General features: G+C 41.8%; 1 protein-coding gene across 4 annotated transcripts; it reads left to right on the forward strand.

Moving 5' to 3' along the window:
* The first annotated feature begins 1747 nt into the window (after nucleotides 1-1747).
* On the forward strand, nucleotides 1748-22254 carry klhl30 (kelch-like family member 30). Of its 4 annotated transcripts, none has more exons than XR_014380926.1 (9): nucleotides 1749-1910; nucleotides 3474-4339; nucleotides 4585-4771; nucleotides 8478-8564; nucleotides 9035-9188; nucleotides 16504-16694; nucleotides 17113-17258; nucleotides 18817-19134; nucleotides 20096-22254. XR_014380926.1 is itself a non-coding variant. In XM_082962792.1 (9 exons), exons 3-9 carry the CDS (start codon nucleotides 3566-3568, stop codon nucleotides 19063-19065), a joined length of 1788 nt encoding a protein of 595 aa, XP_082818918.1. In that variant the 5' UTR covers nucleotides 1749-1910; nucleotides 3002-3044; nucleotides 3474-3565; the 3' UTR covers nucleotides 19066-22254. The 4 variants fall into 4 exon arrangements, 3 of the variants coding, with proteins under 3 accessions (XP_082818919.1, XP_082818918.1, XP_082818917.1); XM_082962792.1 differs by adding an exon at nucleotides 3002-3044 and having other exon boundaries at nucleotides 18817-22254; XM_082962793.1 differs by having other exon boundaries at nucleotides 1748-1910; nucleotides 3474-4327; nucleotides 18817-22254.
* Nucleotides 22255-22567: the final 313 nt, after the last annotated feature.

Consider the following 22567-nt stretch of genomic DNA (forward strand, 5'->3'; position numbering starts at 1 on the left):
AAATGGCTACCCTGACTCTCTCATAAATAATCCCATGGCACTTATTGTAAGAATAGGGGTGTTAACCCCAGTGTCATGGCTAAATTCCCTACCTGGCCCCATTCCATCATAGTCACCTAATCATCCCCTCATTCCTAATTGGCATATATCACTCCTCATCTCTCTATCAGATAGCTGATGTGTTGTGAGCATTCTGGCAACAAAAAAAAAATGGCTGCCATTCATCACCCAGGTGGCTGCTCCACTATCTGGTTAGTGGATGAGGTAAGTTTCCCCCTACTATGTAAAGTGCTTTGAGTAACTCAGTTGGTGTAACACCCTGATCTGTTTCGCTTGTCTCCACCCTCCTCCAGGTGTCGCCCATCTTTTCCATTATCCCCTTGTGTATTTATACCTGTGTTGTCTGTTGCCAGTTCGTTTTGTTCATGAAACCTACCAGCAGCTGTTTTCCTGCTCCTGTTTTCTAGTCCTTCCCGGTTTTGACCTTTCTGCCTGCCCTGACCCTGAGACTGCCTGCCGTTCTGGTCACACTCTCTGGATTATTGACCCCTGCCTGCCTTGACCTGTCGTTTTGCCTGCTCCTGTTGTTAGGAATAAACTTTTGTTTCTTCTACTCTGTCTGCATCTGGGTCATACTGTACCTCAAACGTGTTAGTTGGTAGAAAAGCATTATATAAATCCAATCAATTATCAATTAATTGTTATAGTTTTTTTCATCACTCACCATTCTAAGACACATCAGTATCATTGCTGTTACCGTGAAGAGTGACCTTGTAACATAATATTAAAACACAGTGCTAAGTATTATCCTCTAACATCTCTACCCCCACAGCACCGACTCTGCTGTATCTTAACTATCATGGAGCCACTGTAACGTAATGAATGAAACTGTGTTACTCCTTGACAAGCAGTTGTTATATAAATTACAGTATCTCATTAACCATGAGAGGGGGGAGGTGAAAAAGAGAGAGAGAGAGAGGGGGGCTGAGAGAGAGAGAGAGAGAGAGAGAGAGGGGGCTGAGAGAGAGAGAGAGAAAGAGAGAGGGAGCTGAAAAAGAGAGAGAGGGGGGGCTGAGAGAGAGAGGGAGCTGAAAAAAATAGAGAGAGAGAGAGAGAGAGAGAGAGAGAGAGAGGGAGCTGAAAAAGAGAGAGAGAGAGAGGGGGAGCTGAGAGAGAGAGGGAGCTGAAAAAGAGAGAGAGAGAGCTGAAAAAGAGAGAGAGAGAGCTGAAAAAGAGAGGGAGAGAGAGAGAGCTGAAAGAGAGAGAGAGAGAGAGAGAGAGGGGGGAGCTGAAAAAGAGAGAGAGAGAGCGAGAGAGAGAGAGAGAGAGAGAGAGGGAGCTGAAAAAAAGAGAGAGAGAGAGGGGGGGGGACTGAGAAAGAGAGAGGGTTTTAGAGAGAGAGAGGGGGGACTGAGAGAGAGAAAGAGAGAGAGAGAGAGGGGGGGACTGAGAAAGAGAGAGGGTTTTAGAGAGAGAGAGAGAGAGAGGGGGGACTGAGAGAGAGAAAGAGAGAGAGAGAGAGAGTGTGTGTGTGCATGTATGTCTGTTTGTGTGTGTGAACTGTGTGTGTGTGTCCCTTTAACAGCAGGTGTGGAGTGTGTTGAAACCCACCATGCTGTTTGGAATCTGACTTTAGTCCCGAGTCTTTGGCCATCCTAAAAATAGCCCTCTGAAAGACCAGCAGCTGCTGCCTCAATGGTACTCTAGCCTCCATAGAGCTCTGGTCCAAAATAGTGCACTACATAGGGAATAGGGTGCTATTTAGCCGAGGGTAGTCTGGCCCAATGACTTGGCTCTAACAGTTGTTCTCCATACTGCCAACTACATGTTGTTCTAACTGGCCGCTCTCTGAACCACACACTCCATTTACCGGAAATATGAGCAATTATTCCCTTTAGTTACCCTCTCTGGTAAGTCTTTCATTTCTTCTTCTCTCCTGTTTGAAGATAGGAAATGTAATTTACTGTGGGCCGGAGGGAGCATGGGATACAGCTAGCTCTGTGGTGGTTGTTCCCACGTAAACAGAATGCCATGGACTTAATTATGACACTAGAGTTTAGAAATGTATCTTGGTTCATACGAACAACGTTTGACTTTTATAAACTAAAAAAACATTTAACGTCAACTCTCCTAGGATAGAAAGGAAATGTTATGAAAAGCCACATACTATGTAAAGTTTTCACAAAGGTTGTGATCTTTCACTGCATGGCTCTACATTGAGGCCTAGGTGTAAAAATCTCACAAACTATTTTGTATTATAAATTGAGCTGTGACTGCTGGTCTGACTTTTTTTTTGGGGGGGGGATCTTTAATCCACGACTAAAAGATCCGACGCTTCCCAAAGATTCTGGGCATGTGTGGATCACTTTCTGCGCACGTCTATATTGTCTATAGAGAACAGGCTACTCAAGCCAATGGTGCTCGTTTAATGAAGTTATAATGATCACAGTATTCTTCATAAAAGACCCAAATATAATAGCATAACATTACTGTAAGACAAAAAAGCACCGCATTCAATCGTGATTGTTATTCTTTAAGTTTCACCCTTCTCGGTATGCACTTAGATCCTAGATTTTTGTTTTGAATGATGTACAGTGTTGTTTTGAATGATGTACAGTGTTTAAAGAATTGAAGGTGCCAACTAATTTTATATAGTCATCATAAAAATGTTTTACTGTCATATACAAACAAAAATCTGCTCCTCCCTTGACAGGGATCATCAACTTCACGTTTTTCAGCTTCTGCCCACCAATTTAAACTGAGGCATAGTCTTACCTGTGTATTTTGCCTAGTGGCGTGCACTGTTTGAGTTTTGGCCACATGAAGAAAAAAAACACAGTGGGTGTTTTTTGTCACACTGTAATGTTACACTATGCAATTATAAGCGGTTTTGTTATGTAGAAGACTGTGTGATCATGATGTGATCTTGCAGACATTACTTCAGCTTGATCTAACTTTGATCTAAGTTGCCTGAGTTGTTCTTTCTTTCTTTCTCTTGTAGTCAAATTTGAAAGCTGCAAACACATTTTAACAACGTTCCAGGGGTAGGAAATAACTTTATTTTGTTTGCTTGTCAATTCATTAGAAAAATCCGCTTCAAAGTAACAAGTTGTTATTATAAACTCGACAGATAAACAGATCTTTTGCAACCACCTGTGTTCCGAGGTTGTTGTAAGTGTTCTATGAATAAACATGACGTGTATTCTGACCATTTGACCGTACTGAACTTGGATGATCTAGCAGAAACCGCTCTCAGGCCACTGCAGTTGTCATCCCCGGGTCTGTATTCACAAGGCGTCTCTGAGTAGGAATGCCGTTTTTGCCTTTAAAAAAAAAATCATAATGAATGAGAAGGGGGGGGGGGACTTGATCCTGAAGATCAGCGTTCTTACCCAGAGACGCACTTTGTGGTTACGAACCCTGAAGACAAAGTTTTGTCAAAGAAGTCTCACCCCTCATCTCTCCTCTTGTAGGTAACATTGACAGCAGCTGTTGGGCCTGGGCTCTGAACAGATTAAGAGGTTAGAGATCAGAAGGGTAAAGGTGAAGAAGGGTCGTGGTCACCATGGTGCGTAATGTGGACGATCTGGACTTTTGCCTTGCCTCCCACCCCCAGAGCATCCTGGAGGGGCTGCGCTCCCTCTGCTGCAACCCCAAACTAGTGGACGTGACTCTGGCCGCGGGCGGCCGCGACTTCCCCTGTCACCGGGCCGTCCTGGCGCTCTGCAGCGTCTACTTCCACTCCATGTTCTCCGGGGACTTTGTGGAGAGCATAGCGGCCCGGGTGGAGCTGCACGGCGTGGATCCTGACGTAATGGCTTCACTTCTAGACTTCTGCTACACAGGGAAACTCACCATCAACCAGGGAAACGTGGAGGGCCTGATACGCACGTCCAGTCAGCTACAGTTCCAGGCGGTCCGGACTGTGTGCAGCCGTTACCTCCAGCACCAGATCGATGCCACCAACTGCCTGGGGATCCTGGAGTTCGGGGAGGTACACGGCTGTCCCGAGGTGGTAGCAAAGGCCTGGGGATTCCTTCTGGAGAACTTTGAGGCCGTACAGCGCTGGGAGGAGTTTCCTCTGCTGGAGAAGGAGAGGTTAGTGGCGTGTCTGTCCAACGAGAGGCTACAGGCCAGGACAGAGTGTACCCGTGTGGAGGCAGCCCTGGCCTGGGTGAGACACCACCAGGAGTCCCGACTCCCCCACCTCCCAGAGCTTCTGGGGCTGACCCGCCTGGCCCTCCTGTCCCCTGACTACCTCACTAACACCCTTATGAAGGACAGCCTGGTCCTAGCCTCTCTCAGCTGTGTGGAGGTGGTAGAGAGGGTATGCAGAGAGGTAAATGAACAAGATAAAAAAGTACCAATGTTTTAATATTTTAAACTTAATGGTCCAGTTTCCCAACCACCAATAAGCCTAGTCCTTGACTCAAATACACTTTGAATGGGGGTTCTACATTGAGTTTATTTTTTATTCCAGGGGTGAGGCTTGATCTGTGTCTAGGAAACCGGAACCTTAAGTTTTAACAGGGCAGAGAGAACTTCCATATTTCCCAACATTTCCAAATCACCGTCTTTGTGTAGAAAATGGACGTGAAGCCAGGCGATGTGGTCCAGAGTGGCAGCCCAAGTCCCCAACCCAACCTGGAGGAGGTGTTATTCGTGATGGGAGGACGCTCGCTGGATGACTCAGATGACGAAGATGATGATGATGAAGACAGAGACCCCAGGCTGCTGCCCGGGAACTGTGGCTTCTACAACCCTAAGACACGTAATGCTCCTCTTCCTCCTCATCTTCCTCTTCCTCACTCATGTGTTCTGAGCATCTGTGTCCCTATAACCTGGTCCCAGATCTGTTTGTGCTGTCTGGCCAAATTTGTCATGTGACAATGACCATAGGAGTTGAGAAGACAGCACAAACAGATCTAGGACCAGGCAAGGTAGTGACCATAGGAGTTGACAAGACAGCACAAACAGATCTGGAACCAGGCTAGGTAGTGACCATAGGAGTTGAGAAGACAGCACAAACAGATCTGGAACCAGGCAAGGTAGTGACCATATGAGTTGACAAGACAGCACAAACAGATCTGGGACCAGGCTAGGTAGTGACCATAAGAGTTGACAAGACAGCACAAACAGATCTGGGACCAGGCTAGGTAGTGACCATAAGAGTTGACAAGACAGCACAAACAGATCTGGAACCAGGCAAGGTAGTGACCATAGGAGTTGACAAGACAGCACAAACAGATCTATGACCAGGCTAGGTAGTGACCATATGAGTTGAGAAGACAGCACAAACAGATCTGGGACCAGGCTAGGTAGTGACCATAGGAGTTGACAAGACAGCACAAACAGATCTGGGACCAGGCAAGGTAGTGACCATAGGAGTTGACAAGACAGCACAAACAGATCTAGGACCAGGCTAGTGTCCACCCAGCAAAGATCCCATAAATAATGTGCATGTTGTGATGTCTCTCTCTACAGAGTAGTGGTATGAATAACATTATCATGTCTCTACAGAGTAGTGGTACACCTCTGCTGTTTTCAATCAGGATCTCAGCGATCACTGCCTCATTGCCTGCAACCGCTATGGGTCCGCGGTCAAACGACCACCCCTCATCACTGTCAAACGCTCCCTAAAACGATTCAGTGAGCAGGCCTTTCTAATCGACCTGGCCTGGGTATCCTGGAAGGACTTTGACCTCACCCCGTCAGTAGAGGATGCCTGGTTATTCTTTAAAAGTAATTTCCTCACCATCTTAAATAAGCATGCCCCTTTCAAAAAATGTAGAACTAAGAACAGATATAGCCCTTGGATCACTCCAGACCTGACTGCCCTCGACCAGCACAAAAACATCCTGTGGCGGACTGCACTAGCATCGAATAGTCCCCGCGATATGCTACTGTTCAGGGAAGTCAGGAACCAATACACACAGTCAGTTAGGAAAGCAAAGGCTAGCTTTTTCAAATAGAAATTTGCATCCTGTAGCTAACTCCAAAAAGTTTTGGGACACTGTAAAGTCCATGGAGAATAAGAGCACCTCCTCCCAGCTGCCCACTGCATTGAGGCTAGGAAACAATGTCAACACCGATAAATCCACAATAATAGAGAATTTGAATAAGCATTTCTCTGCAGCTGGCCATGCTTTCCTCCTGGCTACCACAACCCCGGCCAACAGCTACGCACCCCCCGCAGCTACTTGCCCAAGCCTCCCGAGCTCCTCCTTCATCCAAATCCAGATAGCAGATGTTCTGAAAGAGCTGCAAAACCTGGACCCGTACAAATCAGCTGGGCTAGACAATCTGGACCCTCTCTTTCTAAAATTATCCGTCGCCAATTGTTGCAACCCCTATTACCAGTCTGTTCAAACTCTCTTTCGTATCATCCGAGATCCCTAAAGATTGGAAAGCTGCCACGGTCATCCCCTTCTTCAAAGGGGGTAACACTCTAGACCCAAACTATTACAGACCTATATCCATCCTGCCCTGCCTTTCTAAGGTCTTCAAAAGCCAAGTTAACAAACAGATCACTGACCATTTCGAATCCCACAGTACCTTTTCTGCTGTGCAATCTGGTTTCCGAGCTGGTCACGGGTGCACCTCAGCCATGCTCAAGGTACTAAACAATATCATAACCACCATTGATAAAAGACAGTACTGTGCAGCCGTCTTCATCGACCTGGCCAAGGCTTTCGACTCTGTCAATCACCGTACTCTTATTGTCAGACTCAACAGCCTTGGTTTCTCAAATGACTGCCTCGCCTGGTTCACCAACAACTTCTCAGATAGAGTTCAGTGTGTCAAATCGGAGGGCCTGTTGTCCGGACCTCTGGCAGTCTCTATGGGGGTACCACAGGGTTCAATTCTCGTGCCGACTTTTTTCTCTGTATACATCAATGATGTCGCTCTTGCTGCGGGTGATTCCCTCATCCACCTCTACGCAGACAACACCATTCTGTATACATCTGGCCCTTCTTTGGACACTGTGCTAACAAACCTCCAAACGAGCTTCAATGCCATTCAACACTCCTTCCGTGGCCTCCAACTGCTCTTAAAGGCTAATAAATCTAAATAGTGGACAACTACAAATACCTAGGTGTCTGGGTAGACTGTAAACTCTCCTTTCAGACTCATATTAAACATCTCCAATACAAAATTAAATCTAGAATAAGCTTCCTATTTCGCAACAAACCTCCTTCACTGACATTGCCAAACATACCCTCGTAAAACTGACTATCCTACCGATCCTCGACTTCGGCGATGTCATTTACAAAATAGCCTCCAACACTCTACTCAGCAAACTGGATGCAGTCTATCACAGTGCCATCCGTTTTGTCACCAAAGCTCCATATACCACCCACCACTGCGACCTGTATGCTCTCGTCAACTGGCCCTCGCTACATATTCGTCGCCAGACCCACTGGCTCCAGGTCATCTATAAGTCTTTGCTAGGCAAAGCTCCACCTTATCTCAGCTCACTGGTCACCATAGCAGCACCCACCCGTAGCACGCGCTCCAGCAGGTATATCTCACTGATCATCCCCAAAGCCAACACCTATATGGCTGCCTTTCCTTCCAGTTCTCTGCTGCCAATGACTGGAACGAATTGCAAAAATCGCTGAAGTTGGAGACATATCTCCCTCACTAACTTTAAGCGTCAGCTATCTGAGCAGCTTACCGATCGCTGCAGCTGTACACAGCCCATCTGTAAGTAGCCCATCCAATCTAACTACCTCATCCCCATATTGTTTTTATTTACTTTTTTGCTCTTTTGCACACCAGTATTTCTACTTGCACATCATCATCTGCACATCTATCACTCCAGTGTTAATTTGCTAAATTGTAATTACTTCGCTACTATGGCCTATTTATTGCCTTACCTCCTTATGCCATTTGCACACACGGTATATAGACTTTTTCTATTGTGTTATTGACTGTACGTTTGTTTATTCCATGTATAACTCTGTGTTGTTGTTTTATCTTGGCCAGGTCGCAGTTGTAAATGAGAACTTGTTCTCAACTGGCCTACCTGGTTAAATAAAGGTGAAATTAAAAAATTTAAAAAAGAATAACATTACCATGTCTCTCTACAGAACGGTGGTATGAATAACATTATGTCTCTACAGAACAGTGGTATGAATAACAGTATCATCTCTCTACAGAGCAGTGGTATGAATAACATTATGTCTCTACAGAACAGTGGTATGAATAACAGTATCATCTCTCTACAGAGCAGTGGTATGAATAACATTGTCTCTACAGAACAGTGGTATGAATAACATTAGCATGTCTCTCTCTCTACAGAACAGTGGTATGAATAACATTATCATGTCTCTACAGAGCAGTGGTATGAATAACATCAGAACAGTGGTATGAATAACATGACGATGTCTCTACAGAACAGTGGTATGAATAACATGACGATGTCTCTACAGAACAGTGGTATGAATAACAGTATCATGTCTCTCTCTCTACAGAACAGTGGTATGAGCTGCCAGTCTTCCCCAACCACAACAAGTACGGATACTCTGTGGTCTCTCTGAATAATGACGTTTATGTCACAGGTCAGTTGGCTTTAATTTAGGGCACTTGATTTGAAAAAATAAATACATAAATACATAAAATAAATACATAAAATGAAAGTATTCATTGTCACTAAACCAAATTCAGATTTCCTCCAATTGTTGAAGTGTGCTTAGTTGATAAATATAATTGATGCATCCCGTATCCTCAGTGTCCTGAAAAGAAGATTGACAATGATCGGATAGTCGCTCTCTCTCACTCCCTCCCTCCCTCCATCCCTTCTCCGTTCATCCCTCCATCCATCCCTCCCTCCCTCCATCCCTCCCTCCATCCATCCCTCCCTCCCTCCATCCATCCATCCATCCATCCATCCATCCATCCATCCATCCCTCCCGCCTCCTAATCCTCCCTCCCTGCCTCCTTCCCTCCATCCATCCATCCCTCCCTCCCTTCATCCCTCCCTGCCTCCTTCCCTTCATCCCTCCTTCCCTCCATCCCTCTCTCATCTTAGGGGGCTCGAGGGGTTCCCAATCCAACACCTGGTCGACCACAGAGACCTGGAAGTACATAACCAGAGAGGGACGGTGGGTGACGGTGGCTCCCATGCTCCGGCCCCGGACTAACCACACCTCAGCAGCTCTCAGTGGAGAGATATACGTCATCGGAGGAAAGAGAGAAATATGAACTATAGAAACTAGACCTATAATAGACCTATAAGAACTAGACCTATACTAGACCTCTAATAGACCTAAAGGACCTAGACCTATAATAGACTTATAAGAACTAGACCTATACTAGACCTATAATAGACCTCTAATAGACCTATAATAGACCTATAATAGACCTATAATAAACCTATAACAGACCTATAATAGACCTATAATAGACCTATAATAGACCTCTAATAGACCTATAATAGACCTATAATAGACCTATAGAACCTAGACCTATAATAGACTTATAAGAACTAGACCTATAATAGACCTATAATAGACCTCTAATAGACATATTGGAACTAGGCCTATAATAGACCTATAATAGACCAATAATAGACATATAGGAACTAGACCTATAACAGACCTATAATAGACCTATAATAGACCTACAATAGACCTATAATAGACCTATAATAGACCTATACAACCTAGACCTATAATAGACTTATACGAACTAGACCTATAATAGACCTATAATATACCTCTAATAGACATATTGGAACTAGGCCTATAGTAGACCAATAATATACCAAAAATAGACCTATAGGAACTAGACACATAATAGACCTATAATAGACCTAGAATAGTCATATAATAGACCTATAATAGACCTCTGATAGAACTATAGGAACTAGACGTATAATAGACCTATAATAGACAAATAATAGACATAGGAACTAGACCTATAATAGACCTATAATAGACCTATAATAGACCTATAATAGACCTATTATTGACCTACAATAGACCAATAATAGACATATAGGAACTAGACCTATAATAGACCTATAATAGACCTATGATAGACCTATAGGAACTAGACCTATAAGAACTAGACCTATAATAGACCAATTATAGACCTATAATAGACCTATAATAGACCTATAAGAACTAGACCTATAATAGACCTATAATAGACCAATAATAGTGCTATAATAGACAAATAATAGTCATATAATAGACCTATAATAGACCAATAATAGACCTATAATAGACCTATAATAGACCTATAATAGACCAATAATAGACCTATAATAGACCTATAATAGTCATATAATAGACCTATTATAGACCTATAAAACTTCACCTATAATAGACCTATAATATACCTATAATAGACCAATACTAGACCTATAATAGACCTATAGGAACGAGACCTATAATAGAACTATAATAGACCTATAATAGACCTATAATAGACCTATAGTAGACCTATAGGAACTAGACCTATAATAGACCTGAAATAGACCTATAATAGACCTATAGGAACTAGACCTATAATAGACCTATAATAGACCAATAATAGACATATAGGAACTAGACCTATAACAGACCTATAATAGACCTATAATAGACCTATAATAGACCTATAATAGACCTATAATAGACCTATACAACCTAGACCTATAATAGACTTATACGAACTAGACCTATAATAGACCTATAATATACCTCTAATAGACATATTGGAACTAGGCCTATAGTAGACCAATAATATACCAAAAATAGACCTATAGGAACTAGACACATAATAGACCTATAATAGACCTAGAATAGTCATATAATAGACCTATAATAGACCTCTGATAGAACTATAGGAACTAGACGTATAATAGACCTATAATAGACAAATAATAGACATAGGAACTAGACCTATAATAGACCTATAATAGACCTATAATAGACCTATAATATACCTATTATTGACCTACAATAGACCAATAATAGACATATAGGAACTAGACCTATAATAGACCTATAATAGACCTATAATAGACCTATAGGAACTAGACCTATAAGAACTAGACCTATAATAGACCAATTATAGACCTATAATAGACCTATAATAGACCTATAAGAACTAGACCTATAATAGACCTATAATAGACCAATAATAGTGCTATAATAGACAAATAATAGTCATATAATAGACCTATAATAGACCAATAATAGACCTATAATAGACCTATAATAGACCTATAATAGACCAATAATAGACCTATAATAGACCTATAATAGTCATATAATAGACCTATTATAGACCTATAAAACTTCACCTATAATAGACCTATAATATACCTATAATAGACCAATACTAGACCTATAATAGACCTATAGGAACGAGACCTATAATAGCAACCTATAATAGACCTATAATAGACCTATAGTAGACCTATAGGAACTAGACCTATAATAGACCTGAAATAGACCTATAATAGACCTATAGGAACTAGACCTATAATAGACCTATAATAGACCAATAATAGACATATAGGAACTAGACCTATAACAGACCTATAATAGACCTATAATAGACCTATAATAGACCTATAATAGACCTATACAACCTAGACCTATAATAGACTTATACGAACTAGACCTATAATAGACCTATAATATACCTCTAATAGACATATTGGAACTAGGCCTATAGTAGACCAATAATATACCAAAAATAGACCAATAGGAACTAGACACATAATAGACCTATAATAGACCTAGAATAGTCATATAATAGACCTATAATAGACCTCTGATAGAACTATAGGAACTAGACGTATAATAGAACTATAATAGACAAATAATAGACATAGGAACTAGACCTATAATAGACCTATAATAGACCTATAATAGACCTATAATAGACCTATTATTGACCTACAATAGACCAATAATAGACATATAGGAACTAGACCTATAATAGACCTATAATAGACCTATAATAGACCTATAGGAACTAGACCTATAAGAACTAGACCTATAATAGACCAATTATAGACCTATAATAGACCTATAATAGACCTATAAGAACTAGACCTATAATAGACCTATAATAGACCAATAATAGTGCTATAATAGACAAATAATAGTCATATAATAGACCTATAATAGACCAATAATAGACCTATAATAGACCTATAATAGACCTATAATAGACCAATAATAGACCTATAATAGACCTATAATAGTCATATAATAGACCTATTATAGACCTATAAAACTTCACCTATAATAGACCTATAATATACCTATAATAGACCAATACTAGACCTATAATAGACCTATAGGAACGAGACCTATAATAGAACTATAATAGACCTATAATAGACCTATAATAGACCTATAGTAGACCTATAGGAACTAGACCTATAATAGAACTGAAATAGACCTATAATAGACCTATAGGAACTAGACCTATAATAGACCTATAACAGACCTATAAGAACTAGGCCTATAATAGACCTATAATAGACCAATAATAGACATATAGGAACTAGACCTATAATAGACATATTGGAACTAGGCCTATAATAGACCTATAATAGACCTATAATAGACCTATAAGAACTAGGCCTATAATAGACCTATAATAGACCTATAATAGACCTATAGGAACTAGACCTATAATAGACCTATAATTGACCAATAATAGACCAATAATAGACCTATAATAGACCTATAACAGACCAATAATAGTCATATAATAGACCTATAATAGACCTATAATAGTCATATAATAGACCAATAATATACCTATAATAGTCATATAATAGACCAATAGGAACTAGACCTATAATATACCTATAAGAACTAGACCTCTACGAGACATATAATAGACCTATAATAGACCAATAATAGACCAATAATAGACCTATAATAGACCTATAATAGACCTATAATAGACCTATAATAGACCAATAATACACCTATAACAGACCAATAATAGTCATATAATAGACCTATAATAGACCTATAATAGACCTATAATAGTCATATAATAGACCAATAATATACCTATAATAGTCATATAATAGACCAATAGGAACTAGACCTATAATAGACCTATAAGAACTAGACCTATACGAGACATATAATAGACCTATAATAGACCAATAATAGACCAATAATAGACCAATAATAGACCTATAATAGACCTATAATAGACCTATAATAGACCTATAAAAGACCTATAATAGACCTATAGGAACTAGACCTACAATAGACCTAAAATAGACTTATAATAGACCTATAAGAACTAGCCCTATAATAGAGCTATAATAGAGCAATAATAGAACTATAACAGACCTATAATAGACCTATAATAGACAAATAATAGACATATAATAGACCTCTAATAGTCATATAATAGACCTCTAATAGTCATACAATAGACCTATAATAGACCTATAAGAACTTGACCTATAATAGACCTATAATAGACCTGAAATAGACCTATATGAACTAGACCTATAATAGACCTATAATAGACCTATAATTGACCTATAATAGACCTATAAGAAATAGACTTATAATAGACCTATAATAGACCTATAATAGACCTATAAGAAATAGACCTATAATAGACCTATAATAGACCTATAATAGACCTATAGGAACTAGACCTATAATAGACCTTTAATAGACCTATAATAGACCTATAAGAACTAGACCTATAATAGACCTATAAGAACTAGACCTATAATAGACCTATAATAGACCTATAATAGGCCTATAATAGAACTTTAACAGACCTATAATAGACCTATAATAGACCTTTAATAGACCTATAGGAACTAGACCTATAATATATCTTTAATAGACCTATAATAGACCAATAATAGACCTATAAGAACTAGACCAAAAATAGACCTATAATAGACCTATAATAGACCTATAATAGAACTTTAACAGACCTATAATAGACCTATAGGAACTAGACCTATAATAGACCTATAATAGACCTATAATAGACCTATAAGAACTATACCTTTACGAGACATATAATAGACCTATAACAGACCTATAATAGACCAATAGCAACTAGACCTATAAGAACTCGACCAACAGGAACTTGACTAATAGGAACTAGACCAATAGGAAATAGACCTATAATAGATCTATAATAGACCTATAATAGACCTATAATAGACCTATAAGAACTAGACCAAATAATAGACCAATAGACCAATAATAGACCTATAGGAGCTAGACCTATAATAGACCTATAATAGACCTGAAATCGACCTATAGGAACTAGACGTATAATAGACCAATAGGAACTAGACCTATAAGAACTCGACCAACAGGAAATAGACTAATAGGAACTAGACCAATAGGAACTAGACCAATAAGAACTAGACCAATAGGAACTAGACCAATAGGAAGTAGACCAATAGGAAGTAGACCAATAGGAACTAGACCAATAGGAACTAGACCAATAGGAACTAGACCAATAGGAACTAGACCAATGGGAACTAAACCAATGGGAACTAGACCAATAGGAACTAAACCAATAGGAACTAAACCAATGGGAACTAAACCAATGGGAACTAGACAAATAGGAACTAGACCAATAGGAACTAGACCAATGGGAACTAGACCAATAGGAACTAGACCAATAGGAACTAAACCAATAGGAACTAAACCAATGGGAACTAGACAAATAGGAACTAGACCAATAGGAAGTAGACCAATAGGAACTCGACCAATAGGAACTAAACCAATGTGAACTAGACCAATAGGAACTACACCTATAGAATCTACACCAATAGGAACTAGACCTATAGGAACTAGACCAATAGAAACTATACCTTTAGGTAATAGACCAATAGGAACTAGACCAATAGGAACTACACCAATGGGAACTAGACCAATAGGAACTACACCTATAGAATCTACACCAATAGGAACTAGACCTATAGGAACTAGACCAATAGAAACTATACCTTTAGGTAATAGACCAATAGGAACTAGACCAATAGGAACTACACCAATGTGAACTAGACCAATAGGAACTACACCTATAGAATCTACACCAATGTGAACTAGACCAATAGGAACTACACCAATAGGAACTAGACCTATAGGAACTAGACCTATAGGAACTAGACCAATAGAAACTATACCTTTAGGTAATAGACCAATAGGAACTAGACCAATAGGAACTACACCAATGTGAACTAGACCAATAGGAACTACACCTATAGAATCTACACCAATAGGAACTAGACCTATAGGAACTAGACCAATAGAAACTATACCTTTAGGTAATAGACCAATAGGAACTAGACCAATAGGAACTAGACCAATAGGAACTACACCTATAGAATCTACACCAATAGGAACCAGACCTATAGGAACTAGACCAATAGAAACTATACCTTTAGGTAATAGACCAATAGGAACTACACCAATAGGAACTAGACCAAATGGAACTAGACCAATAGGAACTGGACCAAATGGAACTAGACCAATAGGAACTAGACCAATAGGAACTAAACCAATGGGAACTAGACCAATAGGAACTACACCTATAGAATCGACACCAATAGGAACCAGACCTATAGGAACTAGACCAATAGGAACTATACCTTTAGGTAATAGACCAATAGGAACTAGACCAATAGGAACTGGACCAAATGGAACTAGACCAATAGGAACTACACCTATAGAATCTACACCAATAGGAACCAGACCTATAGGAACTAGACCAATAGGAACTATACCTTTAGGTAATAGACCAATAGGAACTAGACCAATAGGAACTGGACCAAATGGAACTAGACCAATAGGAACTAGACCAATAGGAACTAAACCAATGGGAACTAGACCAATAGGAACTAAACCAATAGGAACTAGACCAATAGGAACTGGACCAAATGGAACTAGACCAATAGGAACTAGACCAATAGGAACTAAACCAATGGGAACTAGACCAATAGGAACTAAACCAATAGGAACTAGACCAATAGGAACTGGACCAAATGGAACTAGACCAATAGGAACTAGACCAATAGGAAGTAGACCAATAGGAACTGGACCAAATGGAACTACACCAATGTGAACTAGACCAATAGGAACTACACCAATAGGAACTAGACCTATAGGAACTAGACCTATAGGAACTAGACCAATAGAAACTATACCTTTAGGTAATAGACCAAATGGAACTAGACCAATAGGAACTAGACCAATAGGAACTACACCAATAGGAACTACACCAATAGGAACTAGACCAAATGGAACTAGACCAATAGGAACTAGACCAATAGGAACTAGACCAATAGGAACTAGACCAATAGAAACTAGACCAATAGGAAGTAGACAGATTAGATCTCGACTAATTCTCTATACTGTTCAGACCTCTAAACCACTGCAGCCTGCCGATCTGTAGCAATAGATATGCTTTGTCATAATAAGTGGACAGTTTTTTTCTTCTTAATAACATTGGTCTGGTCCGATAACACCAGTGTTTTCTCTCCACAGGCACTACAATGGACTTTGTAGACATTGAGCACTACGACCCATACAATGACACCTGGGCCCGAACATGCCCTGCAGTGAAATACGTGACAAACTTCACAGCGACTGCCTGCCATGGTAAACTATATGTGATAGGTTCCTGTGCTGTTAAGTACAACGCCCTGACTCTGCAGTGCTACAATCCTGTTATAGGTAGGTAGGAACGGCACGGAGCATCACGTAGGTAATAGGCTCACAACACGGAACCGTCACTAGTGTTTGTGGGCCCATTTTCATGTTCACGTCTTGAATTTGACTAAATTGAAAGGGAATTGATCCCCCCCCCCCCCCCCCCCCCAGACATGATCCCAATTATTGATTATCGCTTTAGAAGTGTTGCAGTATCCTTTCAGTTCCATTTGAAATCTCTTGTCAGTGTAATCAAACATGTTACCTACCTCTCGGATGTAGCATGTGTTGTTCAGATTCACATCTCTACCTTTGTCCATTTAAAAAAAAAAAAAACAGTTTTAGTAAGAATTAAGGAAAAGCAAGTAGGTTACAACACTTGTCATATTCTCATCAGATCCAATCTCATATCTTTGCCCCACTGTGTCTCTCTGTCCCCAAGACGGATGGAGTGTCATCTGCTCTCCCTTCATCCCCAAGTACCTGTCCTCTCCTCGCTGTGTCTCAGTGGAGGGGCTCATCTACCTGATCGCTGACAACACCAAGAAGGTTTACTGCTACGACCCACTGGCTAACATGTGGCAGAAGGTGGGTTAGGGGTTAGAGTTGAGGTTAGGGTTAGGGTTAGGGTTCGGGGTTAGAGTTAGGGTTAGGGTTAGGGGTTAGAGTTGGGGTCAGGGGTTAGAGTTAGGGTTAGGGTTAGGGGTTAGGGTTATGATTGGCGGTTAGGGTTAGGGTTAGGGGTTAGATTTAGGGGTTAGAGTTAGGGTTAGGGGTTAGAGTTGGGGTCAGGGGTTAGGGTTAGGGGTTAGAGTTAGGGTTAGGGGTTAGAGTTAGGATTAGGGGTTAGAGTCAGGGTTAGGGGTTAGAGTTAGGGTTAGGGGTTAGAGTTAGGGTTAGGGGTTAGAGTTAGGGTTATGATTGACGGTTAGGGTTAGGGGTTAGATTTAGGGGTTAGAGTTAGGGTTAGGGTTAGGGGTTAGAGTTAGGGTTAGGGGTTAGAGTTGGGGTCAGGGGTTAGAGTTAGGGTTAGGGGTTAGAGTTAGGGTTAGGGGTTAGAGTTAGGGTTAGGGTCAGGGTTAGGATTATGGGTTAGAGGTAGGGTTAGGCCTTAGATTTAGGGTTAGGGGTTAGAGTCAGGGTTAGGATTAGGGTTAGGGGTTAGAGTTAGGCTTAGGGGTTAGAGTTAGGGTTTAGAGTTAGGGTTAGGGTTTAGAGTTAGGGTTAGGGGTTAGAGTCAGGGTTAGGGTTAGGGGTTAGGGTTTAGAGTTAGGGTTAGAGTTAGCATTAGGGTTTAGAGTTAGGGTTAGGGTTAGGGGTTAGAGTCAGGGTTAGGGTTAGGGGTTAACATTAGGGTTAGAGTTAGGGTTAGAGTTAGCATTAGGGTTTAGAGTTAGGGTTAGAGTTAGCAAGTCGCTCTGGATAAGAGTGTCTGCTAGATTATGTAAATGTAAATGTAATTAGGGTTTAGGGTTAGGGTTAGCATTAGGGTTTAGGTTTAGTGGTTAGAGTCAGGGTTAGGAGTTAGGGTTAGAGTTAGGGTTAGAGTTAGGGTTAGGAGTTAGAGGTTAACATTAGGGTTAGAGTTAGGGTAACGAGTTAGGGTTAGGGGTTAGAGTCAGGGTTAAGAGTTAGGGGTTAACATTAGGGTTAGGGGTTAGAGTTAGGGTTAGGAATTAGAGGTTAACATTAGGGTTAGAGTTAGGGTTAGGAGTTAGGGTTAGGGGTTAGAGTCAGGGTTAGGAGTTAGGGTTAGGGGTTAGAGTTAGGGTTAGGGATATGGATGGATGGATGGATGGATGGATGGATGGATGGATGGATGGATGGATGGATGGATGGATGGATGGATGGATGGATGGATGGATGGAGAGATGGATGGATGGAGAGATGGAGAGATGGATGGATGGATAGATGGATGGATGGATAGATGGATGGATGGATGGATGGATGGATGGATGGATGGATGGATGGATGGATGGATGGATGGATGGATGGATGGATGGATGGATGGATGGAGAGATAGATGGATGGATGGATGGAGAGATGGTTGGATGGATGGATGGATGGATGGATGGATGGATGGATGGATGGATGGATGGATGGATGGACGGACGGATTAATCCTCTCCTCCTGTGTATTCCCCCAGGTCCAGCTGCTGCACATGCTCCATGAGAACGGAGATCTTGTGGCGTTGGACAGTCAGCTCTTTGCAACGGGGGGTCACTGGAAGGGCATGGAGGGGGACTACGGGGTGGAGGTAGAGGTGTACAACAGAGCTTCTAACAGCTGGAAGGTGGAGTGTTTCCTACCAAGGCTCTGGATCTACAGCGGGACCTGTTCTATCTTCCTGGACCCCTCCCAGTGGGCCGACCCATTCCCCCTCGATGAAACCTAAATGGAACCGTCGGGTCCATGGCATGCAGCACTTGAAGTGGAAAGATAAAGGTGCTGGTACTCATTTTAGGTACTGATTTTAACTTAAAAGTACTGGTGTAGTCGACCATATTTTAGGGGTGAATATTCTAGATGTGCAGTCAGCGCTTAAAGGCCCTGTGCAGTCATGTCCCTGTGTTTTATTTATATTTCCACACTATGAGGTTGGCATAATACTGTGAAATTGTGAAAATTACGACTGTGCCCTTTTAGTGTAAGACCCTGTTTTGATGTGATGGAGTTTTGGCCTGCCTGGTGACATCAACAGACCGTAAATTAGTTAATAGACCAATAAGAACGAAAGTTACAAACCTCTCTGCCAATTACAGCTAGTTTTTAGATTTCCACTCCCCACTCAGAACACTCCCGGAGAGTTCTAGCAAAAGAATTTATTGAGAAACTGCTCTTTGCTAATTCAAATACACCAGAGTACTTAATTGTTACCCAGAAATGATTTAATATGGAGACCTTTAAGCAGTTGATACAGGTCTAATTCAAGTACTGAGCCCCCGGCACTGAGCCCATGGCCATGACAGACTGATCTCAGGGTTATAGTGCACAGACTATTGTCAGACTTTTATGTCCGACTGTCTTGGCTGTCAGTAGCCTAGACTACTCTATGCATGTGGAATGTTGTTCATCTCTAGATTATGGAGGATGTCTTTATGCACTACTTGATCCTTTATGCTGCCTTGCCCAATTGTTCTTCTCTTGTTTTTCTTGTAACATTATACTCATGTGACGATGTGTTTATTTATATTGTTACTTCCTGACTTCCTGAAACGTCTGTTTGGAATCTGTATTATTGAGTTTGTTTGTTTGTTTGTTTGTTGACTTATTCAATCTTTGTAGAAAATGTGATGTTTAATCAAAACATCTTTGTAAATATGTTTTTTTTTAATGATGGAAAGCATGGAATATTTCATTATTTACAGCATAGGCTTCTGTGTTATTATGCAACAGTGTTTATCCAACCTGTGTTTGTTTATAAGCAACCCACTGGGCACGGTGCCAGTTCAACCCACTGGGCACGGTGCCAGTTCAACCCACTAGGCACGGTGTCAGTTCAACCCACTGGGCACGGTGCCAGTTCAACTCATTGGGCACGGTGCCAGTTCAACCCACTGGGCACGGTGCCAGGTCAACCCACTAGGCACGGTGCCAGTTCAACCCACTGGGCACGGTGCCAGTTCAACCCACTGGGCACGGTGCCAGTTCAACCCACTGGGCACGGTGCCAGTTCAACCCACTGGGCACGGTGTCAGTTCAACCCACTAGGCACGGTGTCAGTTCAACCCACTGGGCACGGTGCCAGTTCAACCCACTGGGCACGGTGCCAGTTCAACCCACTAGGCACGGTGCCAGTTCAACCCACTGGGCACGGTGCCAGTTCAACATCTACTGGGCACGGTGTCAGTTCAACCCACTGGGCACGGTGTCAGTTCAACCCACTGGGCACGGTGCCAGTTCAACCCACTGGGCACGGTGCCAGTTCAACATCTACTGGGCACGGTGTCAGTTCAACATCTACTGGGCACGGTGTCAGTTCAACCCACTGGGCACGGTGCCAGTTCAACCCACTAGGCACGGTGCCAGTTCAACCCACTGGGCACGGTGTCAGTTCAACCCACTGGGCACGGTGCCAGTTCAACCCACTAGGCACGGTGCCAGTTCAACCCACTGGGCACGGTGCCAGTTCAACTCATTGGGCACGGTGCCAGTTCAACCCACTGGGCACGGTGTCAGTTCAACCCACTGGGCACGGTGCCAGTTCAACCCACTAGGCACGGTGCCAGTTCAACCCACTGGGCACGGTGCCAGTTCAACCCACTAGGCACGGTGTCAGTTCAACCCACTGGGCACGGTGTCAGTTCAACCCACTAGGCACGGTGTCAGTTCAACATCCACTGGGCACGGTGTCAGTTCAACATCCACTGGGCACGGTGTCAGTTCAACATCTACTGGGCACGGTGTCAGTTCAACCCTCTGGGCACGGTGTCAGTTCAACCCACTGGGCACGGTGTCAGTTCAACCCACTGGGCACGGTGTCAGTTCAACCCACTGGGCACGGTGTCAGTTCAACCCACTGGGCACGGTGTCAGTTCAACCCACTGGGCACGGTGTCAGTTCAACATCTACTGGGCACGGTGTCAGTTCAACCCACTGGGCACGGTGTCAGTTCAACATCTACTGGGCACGGTGTCAGTTCAACCCACTGGGCACGGTGTCAGTTCAACATCTACTGGGCACGGTGTCAGTTCAACACACTGGGCACGGTGTCAGTTCAACACACTGGGCACGGTGTCAGTTCAACGCACACCTGATTTGGATTTAGGTTAAAAGTTGGGTGAAAAAAATACGAAATGCCCTCACGTTGATAACTTTTTGCAAATCCAATTGGTTTTCCATGTTGATTCAACGTCATCACATAGATTTTTGGGGTTGAAATGATTTGGAAACAATGTTAACTCAGTAGTGGGGTGTATACGCAGGTATGTCCAGGCTGTATCACATCCGGCCGTGATTGGGAGTCCTATAAGACGGCGCACAATTCGCCCAGCGTCGTCCGGGTTTGGCCCGGGGTAGATCGTCATTGTAAATAAGAATTTGTTCTTAATTAACTGACTTGCCTGGTTAAATAAAGGTTAAATAAAAATACAAATAAAAATATTTGGATTCTCAGAGGAGGAAGGGGCGGACCATCCTGCTCAGTGATTTTTTTCACTTTCACTGACTTAGCTACCAAATGCAGCTAGCTAGTTTTAGCCTACTTAAACACCCAGGTCAAACAGAGAGGGATGCTATGTTTGCTAGCTGGCTAAGGCTATCGAACGCTAGAACTGTTGGACTAATGATTACATCCTAGATCAGCTAGATGCAGGTAATAGTGTCCAAGGCGGTATTGAATGTGTCAATGTCTTGTCAGCTTGATTACTCTGAATGACCTGTGTTCACCTACGTTGTAAACTTTCATTCGTAGGCTAGGTTGAAGCAACCTCAAGATGGGTATAGGGGACATTCTAGTATCATGTAGTAGCCTAAACCTATCGATGTTACATTGAACTGGGTGACTGGAATATGAATGACATCCAATATGCTATAATAGAAATAAGGCGATGCTCATTAAAAAATGTAAAATCTTCCTCCCTAATCTTAAACGGCACCAACAGCCATTGTCGTATACCCACTTTTTATTGTTGTTGTTGTTGTGGGCATTGCATACACTCATTTCTTAATCCCCACGATACATGTCAAAGTAGGCTAGTGTAGTGGAGGTATACACGCCATGTCAAATAATAATGGCTAATGGAACAGACCAGAATGTTTAGCTTAAAATGTAGATAAACTACTATTTCTTCCCATTTTAAGAGTAGCAATGTCAGTAGGCCTATGCACAAATGCTCCAAAATTGTGCTGTTTCATGGACAGAAATGGAAATTTCCGTAAAAAAAAAAACTAAACTT

This window comes from Salmo salar, chromosome 16 (genome assembly GCF_965601325.2).
Source record: "Salmo salar chromosome 16, fSalSal1, whole genome shotgun sequence".
Taxonomy (NCBI): Eukaryota; Metazoa; Chordata; class Actinopteri; order Salmoniformes; family Salmonidae; genus Salmo; species Salmo salar.

Excerpts from the sequence above, each read along its gene's own strand:
- klhl30 (XM_082962792.1), top strand. The coding sequence starts at position 3,566 with ATGGTGCGTAATGTGGACGATCTGGACTTTTGCCTTGCCTCCCACCCC. Across the intron at positions 4,340-4,584 it reads TAGAGAGGGTATGCAGAGAG|AAAATGGACGTGAAGCCAGG; the intron begins GTAAATGAACAA and ends GTCTTTGTGTAG. Across the intron at positions 9,189-16,503 it reads GGAGAGATATACGTCATCGG|AGGCACTACAATGGACTTTG; the intron begins AGGAAAGAGAGA and ends TTTTCTCTCCAC.